At 55.5% G+C, this 10,101-nt stretch overlaps 1 protein-coding gene across 1 annotated transcript; it reads right to left on the minus strand.

Moving 5' to 3' along the window:
- Positions 1–1,860: 1,860 nt before the first annotated feature.
- Positions 1,861–3,572, minus strand: NKX2-5 (NK2 homeobox 5). The gene is made up of 2 exons (XM_008498685.1): positions 3,287–3,572; positions 1,861–2,468 (listed from the first exon to the last, which is right to left on the minus strand). Exons 1-2 carry the CDS (start codon positions 3,570–3,572, stop codon positions 1,861–1,863), a joined length of 894 nt encoding a protein of 297 aa, XP_008496907.1.
- Positions 3,573–10,101: the final 6,529 nt, after the last annotated feature.

Raw genomic sequence — 10,101 nt, forward strand, 5'->3', positions numbered from 1 at the left:
AGTAGCTTTTGCCTTTTCCTGGGCCCCAGCTTCTGTGCACTTAGGGGCAAGGAGCCCTCTGTCCCTGCTTCAGGCTGGCAGGCTCTGGTCCCCTTTGTTGCACCAGACCCTCTGCCTCTATGGGGTAAATATCCCAAAGGCAGACTCCCTAGGAGGTGGCAGAATGTCACCCTTTGCCCAGCCCTGAGTCCCACACTGCCCTCCATTCTGCATTAGGGGCTTTGTGAGCAGCACCCAGGACTCCCCTTCCATTTTCAGAGATAGGAAGAAGGTCGGAGCTCCTTATCTGTGCAGTCCTACCTCGGGGGGGTGTGTGAGGTTGGTCCCCTTGGGAAGGAGAGATAGAGGCTGCGAGCAGCTTCCTTTCACCTTTCATCCTATGTCCTAGGGCCACAGCCACCCTGTCTCCATCACTGTTTACTGATGGGGCCGATACGTCCAAGGCAGGAGAGGTTGCAGGTTCCTCTAATCGTCTTGTCACCGGTCCGGACAATCTCAGACATTCGGAGGATGTTTTGACTGCGCTGAATTACAATGTTTGTTGTTTCTCACTCCCAATAATTGACATTTGATAGCGACTACTGTAAAAGCGGCCGAGAGGCTGGGTTTGAGGCAGGGGAGAGGCAGAGCTGGGCGGTGGGGAGGCCCTGGGCACTTTGGGGGCAGGCGGAGGGTCCTTTACCTCTCTCCCACATGGGGACGTGGTGCGGAGAGGCGAGTCCCGCTGCGGCAGAGCCCGGTGCCCTGGGTTTATGGCTTGGGGTGTTTGTACCTTCCTGGAATTTCTTTTCGGCTCAGAGAAAAAAACAGCCGCTCGTCCCCGGAGACTCGGGGCGATGGAGTCACCGGCGAGGGAAGCCCGAGATTTAAGCTCAAAAGGCGGCTTTTAAAATACATTTTAAAAGGCGTTAAAATACAAGCACCCTTTGCAGGCGTCAAAACGGGAATTGCTGGCAGTGAAAGCCCCGGGGCGGGGGGCTTCTCACCCCAACACCCCCCCTATGTAGGCTGCGGGCGGGCGGTGCAAGGAACGCCATGGACGCGCAAGGTTAAGTCACTCTCTTTAATGTCAACTCGCTGATCTCCATCAGCTTGTACAGCAAAGGAAAACACGAACGGGCGGCGGGACAAGGGGCGGGCAGTGCATTTCGGTACTAACTCACGTTTTAGTGCATAACCCTACGGGGACCTGGCAGGTCGGAGTGTCTGTATTCCTTGGCCGGGGTGGGGGGTGTGTGAGGGGGTCTGGCCTCATCTGTGCGCTGAATTGAGCCGCCGCCGATTCCGCTCCCGGCTCTGCACCGGGCGGCTGCGGGAGGCCGACGTTAGCGGTCTCGTAAGGGAAGACGTGGGGGCTGGACTCGCCGGACAAGGGGGACCGTACGGGAAGTGCAAAAATTAAATGTGGATCTCAATAATAATTAGTAGAGTAACAATTAAAAAAAAAAAAGAAAAAAAAAAAAAAAGTTGCGGGCCTCTGCTAGCTGTTTTTTGGGAACAAGTCAAGCAAAATGCCCGGCTGCTTTGAAGGAAGGAAGGGAATTACCGGGGCCAAAACCTCGGTGAAGAAGGCCGTAAGAGGAGCTGAGGAGGTGAGGGCAAGGCCGAGCCTCCCTGCGTTGTGCCCGCCTGGCCCCGCACGATACACCACAGACCTCCCCGCTGGAAATGGCCGCCAGGCTGGTGAACTCCGCCGGGATGCTACACTGAACGGCCCTCGTTCCTCCCCCTCCTCCCCGCAGCCTGGAAACGTCCCGAGACCCGCTCGCAGGCACGGTCGAAGCCCCTCCATCCCCGGCTCGGGTGTCTCGCCGGTGGCCGAGGACCGCAGAGGGGAGCGGGCTGGGTGCTGGGGCTGCTCTACCAAGCTCGGATCCCGTGCAACGTGGAGATGCCCGCGTTCCCCTGCGGGATGGGCGTCTGCACCGAATTCAAGTCCCCTACGCTGAAGTTCATGAAGTTGTTGCCGGCCGCCGAGGGCTGCATGGTCTGCATGGAGGGGTAGTTGCAGTTGTAGTTGGCGTTGCAGGCCGGGCTGTTGTAGTTGGTGTATGCGGGATAGGCGTTGTAGCTATAGGGGTTAATGCTGACATTGTACGGCGAACTGTAGGGAGAAGACTCCCCTAGACAGGGCTTCCCATCGCGCACCAGCACTGGCACCGCTATCCGGCGGGGGGGAGGGATGCCCACCATTTCCAGGGTCTGATCCTGTCTCTGCCTTTTGCATTTATACCTTCGGTTCTGGAACCAAATTTTCACCTGGGTGGAGGTGAGTTTTAGGACGTTCGCTAGGTGGTCTCTCTCGGGAGCCGAAAGGTATTTTTGTTGCTTGAATCTTCTCTCCAGTTCGTAGACTTGGGCTTGAGAAAAGAGGACGCGAGGTTTCCTCCTTTTCCTTTGCCTGGGGCGCTCGGGATCTTCCAGATCTCTTTTCTCCTGCTCCAGGTTCTTGTGCAGGGAACAAAGTTCTGCAGCAAAACAAACGGGCAAAGAAAAAAAAGAGGTGGGGGGGAATAAAAAAAAGGCCATGTTCAATAAATCGTGTGCACTGCGAGTAAGCCCTGGCTCTCCCCCGGCGTCGTTTTGCCTCTGCAAGACTCCACGGTGACCCGCTCCTGCTGCGGCGGAAACGGGTCTGCCCTGCTCTTCGAGTAACTCTTTAGCAATTTTCCGTTGGTTTTTGTTTTTGGGGTTTTTTTTTTGTTTGTTTGTTTTGTTTGGGGTTTTTTGGGGGATTTTTTGTATGAAACATAGATGCTTCTTGCACTAATTTGAGTCGCGACCGCTTGTGTCACAGTCTGGGTTCATCCCATGCTGCCTCTGTTCTGAATCCTATCCCGACCCCCCGGGTGTATGCACACCCGAGAGAATTAGTAATTAGATTTGTCGCTTAATTTCTGGACAACTCAAAGGCCTCGCATGTCATCTTGCAGCTCTGCCCATCCCGTTGGACAGCCCGTGCGGCCGAGGCCCCAGCCCCCGCGGGGTTCTCCCGGGTCGGGATCAGCGGGTCTGCCCCGATCCCGCACAGCGAGGCCTTGCGGGGGGGGGGGGGGGGGACGGACGGACGGACACAAGAAGATGCTTTCCCTCCCAACTCTTCCTCCCCCGGACCCCAAGGCTGGGCGCGCTCCCTTCTTTCCTCCCGCAGCCCCGCTCTGTCCCCTCGTCCCCTGCCGTCCTAGGCCGAACCCCAGCCTCAGGCTGGGATCAGCCTTCCCACTGCCCTCCCTTTTTCTCATCTCGGAGGCTGCCGGTCAGCTCCCGCACTACTCGCGGGCTTTACCTTTCTTGTCCGCCTTGGCGTCCTTGGCCGAGTCCATTTCCACGTAGTTTTTAACGTAGTAGGAGCCCGGGAAGGCGGCCGCGGTTTTGGCCGGGTGGGGTTCGGGCAGCTCCTCGGGTAGGGCCGGGGGCTCGGAGCTGAAGGTCTCCTGCTTGAAGGTGGCCAACATGCAGGAGGGGGAGGACAAGGAGGAGAGCTCCATGGAGGCTAGGCCGCTCTGATGCTGTTCCAGATTCAAAATATCCTTGACCGAGAAGGGTGTCGTTGTCACAGGGCTAGGAAACATTGTAGAGGAGAGTGGGGCAGCGGCCGGAGCCCAGGGTCATGGAAAAGTAGGTGAGGAGCAGCCAACCTGAAGCAGTGCTGGAGCGTGGGCTCACGGAGGAGGCACATAGCATTCCCACGAGTAGCCTTGACTTGTGCACTGGAGTCAGGTAGGACCAGACCATAAGGGAGGGGAAGGAGGGACTAGGCAGTTTTTGGGTGACTTTAGCTTTCTATTGGCCAACATTGTAGTGATGGTATGAGAGATGCAAAGTTCCATGTCACCTAATATAGTAATACATCTCAAAAACATCCCCACTCATTTAAAGGGGCAGCACTGTATTTATCCAGCTTTTCCCCGCCGAGTTTGTTGATCCATTAAAAAAAAATTATCCAGAATGGCCTAATGTGTACAAAGGCACTATCTGATTCCATCTATCATACAGTCAGATTAAATAAACAGGCTGGGAGAAAACCATCAACCAAATATGTGCTGAATTCTTTCTTTTTTTTTTTTTTTTTTTTTTTTTTTTTTTTTTTTTTTTAAGAGAGGAAACGGAGGTTTCGTTTTTACTATTCTGCAATATTCGATCACAGGAACTAGAGAAGGGAACTTAGTTGTTGTGTGAAGCGTGCTCAAAGGGAAATCCGTACTTAAGGTTTACGCAGATTTTCTGAAGCAGGAAAACGCCCACAAAATCCACTTGGTAAGAGGGAGCCCCTAAACATCCCCTGCCTTGCTTTGGAAGGTTGTGTTTCCTCACGTCTGTTTGTAAAGGTTTCAAACAAAAAAACCCCAGTCGTGTCAAAAGGAAAAAAAAAAATATAATAAAAACCAAACCACCAAAACCCCGGGAGTTGAAAGCATTGCAAAATATACAGGGGTCTCGAGGGCAAGAAAGGAGCTGCGGCCAGGGCACGAGTCCCGGTGCTGGTCGGGTCCCTGCAGCCTGGGCCAGCACGGCTGCCCGCAGCCCCGGCGTTCAAAGAACGGGAGTGTGAGCTCATTATTTTAACTCCCATCGAGTCGCTAAAATAAACCTTATCGGCAAAGTCGCATGTTTAGGCGCTTTATGGCTTGGGGGGGAAAACAAAACAAACCATCCTCTTATACCTCTTCGGTGCGGCCCGCCCGGCTCCAAGAGGCACAGGAATGGGCTCATCCCGTCCGAGCCCCGGGGCGGCCGAGAGCGGTGGGGGATAAGGCGTGGGCCGGGGAACCGAGCGGAGAAGACATTTGGGGATGCGGTGAATTGGAAAGTGCCTGGGTCGGGCCCTGCTCGGGGAGGCAGCGGGGTCGCAGGGCAAGTTCTGCAAATTTTTACTTTTACCGCAGACGGGGGAACTCTCCGAGGCGGGTGGAAAAGCGGGCACCTGCCAACAGCTGCCCTCTCTGGACTGCTCCCCCGTGAACCTCCTGCTCTCTCCCGTCCCACTCCTCCCCCAGATACAGCAGCTCACGGACTTTCCGGGTCGGGCTCCCTTCTGTGGAATTTAGTTAAGGGTATTTTTGTGGGCGATGCTGTTACTTTCGTCCCCCTCTCTGAGAGCCTCTGTGCAGCAGCAGTCCCGACGCTCGCAGGCTCTTAGTGCTGGTGTCCTGGAAGACGTCTGTTGGGGAACTAGATCTGGATTTTGGGATGACAATTGGAGTCATTAGTGTGTGCGGCGAGGCCTGAAATGTTGCTATTTAATGAGGGGTTGGGGGGAAGGGGCGGGAGTGTGTGTGTGGAGGCGGCCAAGCAGCCAGGTCTTTTTTGACGGCTGCACTTTCTGCGGTCTTCCCTGGGACACCGGTTCCCTAGGAAGCTCAGAGGGGTTTTTCCACGGTGTTAAGAGAAGGGGAGAAGTGCCCGGGGAAGGTGGAGACAGACTTGGCAGCCCCGCTCGGAAGAGTCCTTACGGTCGGACTTGGCTGGGTGTCCGCCGCAACACTTTGCCCTCTGCACCGGCCGACGATCTTTCTAAACCTCGTTGCCTCCTTTTTATTACAAGCTAATCAGAATAGGTTACATAAATACTAAAATAACCAAGTGATACCCATTTCCTCCTCACCCATTCCAGACCCGTGCCCGCAGGTTCGCCTCGGAGACGGGAGATACGGGGTCCATCCCTCCCTTCCTCCTTCCTGGGCCCTCTACAACTCTTCCCAGGTTAGGCCTGGAGCTCCCATTCTCTCTGGTGAACCCAGGGGAGAAAGCGGCCCCGATCCGGTGGGGATCCCACCTCTCCCTGGGCTCGGAGCGCATCCCCTGCGGGGCGGCCCCGCGTCCATCGGGAGGAGAGCTGCCGGCCGACAGACGGCTCTGACTTGAGGATTGACGGGTTTCCTCCAGACCCCCAATCACACGGCGGCTCCTGATCGATGTGGGCCCGGCTGCAGAGGATGGAAGTGATTAATTGAACGATAAGCCGGAGCTATCATTTGGAATGTCATTAATGCGTCGGGGAGACATTCATTGGAGACAGACAGCGTTATCTCCGCTTTATCTTCAACAATGCATCAACTTTTAATACTGCAGTTTAGAAACAAATGGGGGCTTTAGCCTTAGCCCTTCTCTTCGTGTTTATATTTTTGGAAGAATCACAACTAGTGGGAGTCCCGGGCTCGGCCTCCTGATAAATGAACATTAGCACTTTTTAGAACTACTGTATCAACAAAAAGAGCTGCAGGGCCGCAATAATTGGTGAAAAAACAAACACTCCGCAAAGAGAGGCCAGGTCTGCTCTGTGTCCGGCTGATTGATGAATAAGTTACTGACATACAGCAGCTCACCGACTTTCCGGGTCGGGGCTCAGCACCCTTTCCCCCCCACCCCCGTTTTCCCCTTCCCCCGTAGTCTCCAGCAGCCCATTGAAGCCAGGCCCCGACTGCACACCGTCTCGAACGAGGGCAGCCGAGCAGAGAGGACAGAGGCGACCGGTTCCCTCAGCTCAGGACCCTGCTTGCAGCCCTCAGGGACCCCAGCTCGGTCCCTGTCCTGCCCAGTCCGGGGTGACCGGCTCGAGGTGACCTGCCCCGGTGCTTTGGCTGGGGCAGGGGTGGAAGGGAAGCATCACCGGCAGCTCCAGCTCTCCCACACCGCTTTTGGCCTCTGTGGGGTTGCTTTTAATTGCAGACCAGTGGAGGCAAAATTAGAATCCTATTTAAATAACAGGCAAAAAATGAGACAGGACCCTGAAACACCTCCAGCCCGTCCATCCAGATGGGACCCAGGGCCCTGGGTGTACATCTGGGAGACATGGGGAAAAAAGCCGCTGCTGCTTTCTGGCTACCAGGGGAAAGGGGGGAGGAATGCCCTATTCCCTCCCGCCGCCTTCACGCGGTTCGTGGTTGCTCTCGCTGCCCCCGCGGGACTGAGCTGGGACCCCACGGAGGGGGCAGTTATCTTCCACACCCACTCGTTGTTTTCTCCAGAATTGATAAATAGGATTAATTTTCGGTTTTGTTTGTATTTTATTGTTGGTTTTGCTGTTTGGTTTGTTGGATATGGGTTTTTTGTGGATTTTTTTTTTTGGGGGGGGGGGGGGGGGGCGTAAGGCGGACTCAATTCCAACAAACCAAACCAAAAAACACTTTAAACACCTTGCTGAAAACAAAACAAAAACTCAACCCCGCAATTAGCTCCGGACAGCACATCCTCTTTCCCCCTGAGCTTTCGACACCTCAGACTGTTTAGAGAGAGAGATGGGGCCTTAAAAAAAGTTTTCCTCTTAATCCCAGTCGGTTAAGATGTCCCCGGCCCCCTCCCGCTCTAATTCCCGGCTATCTCCGGAGGATTCTGTTTATACCTCACCAGTAAACGCCGGGGTTTGAAACCTTGTCACTAATTGAGTGCTAACACTTCAGGTGCTATAGATTTGTTAAGAGCCAGTAGTCCAGAAATAGCCTATTAGGGTTTCCTTGCGAGAACTGGTGCCAATCTTCCTGTTCCCGTCGTGGGGGGCGGGAGCTGCTGGGACCTCGGGATCCTCTGCGGGTCCCCGAGGGCTCCCCAAGGTCTTTTGCCCAGTTATTTCTTTCACGATTGTAAAGAGATGCTACTAAACGGGCAGCCCCGATGGAATAAATGCTTCCGGCGTGATAGATGGTTTGCTGTGGGTGTCCGCCCTGGTAGAGTCCCGCAGAGGGTCTGGGGGCTGCGGAGGAGCCGCATTACAAGATTGCCGGAGGCGGCTGGGGCCGGGAAGGGTTTGCTTTGATTCCTCTGGATTTCTTCAGAGGATAAATGGTTTTGGAGCTGTCCATTCGCACCGCTATGCTGCAGCTAAAATCCTCCTCCTTTTATTGCTACCTTTTCTTCTCTCCCCGGTCCACTTCTTTTTAGTTTTTTTTTTTTAGTTTTTAATTTTTTTCCTCAGTACATTCAAGCTCTGACGAGGCCCCTCTCTGCTCCCAGAGCCAGGGCTGATGGTGGGGACAGCAACCCCGCTCCGCGACCCTGGCCTCCCCGTCCTCGGCCTTTGCTCAAGAAAGAGAGTTTTGACCTTGACGAGAAAACGATCTTAGGGAGAGACCTCCCCCCTGCCCGGTGGTAGGGACCGCTGCACCGTGAGCTGGGGGGGATCTGCCGAGACAGTCCCGCTACCCGGCGGCGGGGGGCAGATGCGAGGCGGCCGCTCCTTCACCATCCCGGCCGCGTTGCTCGGCCTCTGGAGCTCTTTCCCTCCGCAGTCGGATCCCAGCCGTCCCCTTACCGAGAGCATCGGGCCCTTTCCATCCGTGCAAAGTGGCTGCGCTGATGCAGCTGGGCGGGCTGGTGCCAGGGCATAGCATGCGAATGCAGCAACCAGAGAGCACCGGAGCGTCTTCCCTTTATTTCGGGACAATTTGTGCAAAGCCCGGAGTAAAACTGTCTTGTGTTGTTTTGATTTAGTTTGGTGTTCCCCGTCCTGCTTGTTTTCAAGGCAGGCCGTGGACAGGCGATCCCGGGAGAGGGCTTGGTCGCCGCTTTCCGTCTCCGGGCAATGACTCGGGCAGGGTGACCTGGGCAGGGAGACTTGAATAGGAAATGCCATCATGAATTTTCCCCCTCTTGCCCTGGGCTCCGTGCCTGGAATCTGACAACTAAGCTGGCTCTTGTACCTCAGGGGCTGGAAGTGCAATTTTTTTTTTTTTTTTCCCTTCTCTCTCCCGAGTGAAGCGTAAATTGGGAGCCGGTCAGATAAATCAATCAGATAAATTTACCTTGCCTATAATTTTTTCTGCATGTCACTGTGCTGGGTGCGCTGGTGAGAAGAGAACCATCTAGGATTTCGTCTTCGTTCCCGCTGTCCTATTCCCAGCACCTGGGAGTTACTGCAGCGATCGCTTTATTACCCCTGGCTCCAGGACCCGACGGTTTTCTGCACTCGAGTAAAACCTTTTTAATGCGGCCATTTAATTACAAAAGCGTTTGTTCGTTACGTTTCCAAGGGGAACGCACACAGGGTAGGAGCCAATACGGTTATTTTAGGAAAGGGAAAGCAAAATGTCCGACGAGACTTTCACGTTTAGTAAACGCAACAACGGTTTGACACATGCGTCCAGGAGCCAGGACGCATCCGTGCCTAGAGGTGGTCAAGAAAACTGTTTTAAAACCGAAATACCTTCCAGGCACTATGAAGTGTGGGCAGTTTCGGAGGACTAAGCTCTACATGCAGCGCCCACTGTCCTGCCGTCTCCCTCGGGGCTTTGTCCCCAGCAGAAAGATTCCCAGCAGTTCCAGTGGGAAAGGGAACAGCGGCTGGCTAGGAAGGATTTCAGGGTGGTTGCCGTTTGTCTGTCCGCCCGATGTTTTTCCATAGGAGATAAAGGTCTGACTTTTCGGATACTTCTTGCTGGCCGAGAGAATCCCATCCGTCTTGCGATGTCACCGTGAGCGTTCTGGGGTCCCCGGGAGGGCCGCAGCGGGACCCTGCTCCCTCCCCCCTCCTCGCAGTCCTGGTCTGCCCTTGGACGCGTAGCAAGAAGAAGGGGAGCGGAGCCTAGAGGCGCACGTCGGGAAGAGCCAAATTTAACATTGAGGTGGTGTTTGGGCTTTATTTGTTTTAGAAGTTATTTCCTCCTCCCCGCTTAGAGATGAGGGACCGGCAGCGTTGCCAGCCACCGCCCTGCCCGGGTGTGCCGGCTCTCAGTTCGGCCATGCTGCGGGAAGAACCCACTTCGGACGCACCGGGAGAGCTCCTTCCCCGAGGGGATCAGCTACACCGGGACGGGTGGGCGGATGAACCTGGGCGAGTCGAGTTACAGAGCTCTGACCCCCACCTCTGCTCCGGCGTCTCCCGGCGTTGTCCCCTCTGCTCCGGCGAGGGCCCAGCCTGTGACCCACAACCGGAGAAGCATGAAATCGGCTGCCCCAAGGGCACGCCTGGAGACGGAGGGGGTGATGTGACCCTGTCCCCGCCGAGCTGCCCCCTCCGTGGGGTGGGTGGCTCTGCTTTTCCTCCTTGTTCCCCTGCACCAGGAAGGTGACTTCCCGACGCGGCCCCGCTTCATTTCCCGCACTTGCTGCAATGCGGATGGGCTGCCCCTGTCCTGCCAAATCCCCCCCGCGTCCCCGCTGCCATTT

The sequence above is a fragment of the Calypte anna genome, chromosome 13 (genome assembly GCF_003957555.1).
Source record: "Calypte anna isolate BGI_N300 chromosome 13, bCalAnn1_v1.p, whole genome shotgun sequence".
NCBI classification, from domain to species: domain Eukaryota; kingdom Metazoa; phylum Chordata; class Aves; order Apodiformes; family Trochilidae; genus Calypte; species Calypte anna.

What these genes read in the sequence shown, in the direction of transcription:
- NKX2-5 (XM_008498685.1), bottom strand. Translation starts at nt 3,572, where the DNA reads ATGTTTCCTAGCCCTGTGACAACGACACCCTTCTCGGTCAAGGATATT. An exon ending in CGCCAAGGCGGACAAGAAAG is followed by an intron (nt 2,469 to 3,286) that starts GTAAAGCCCGCG and finishes GTTTTGCTGCAG; the next exon opens with AACTTTGTTCCCTGCACAAG.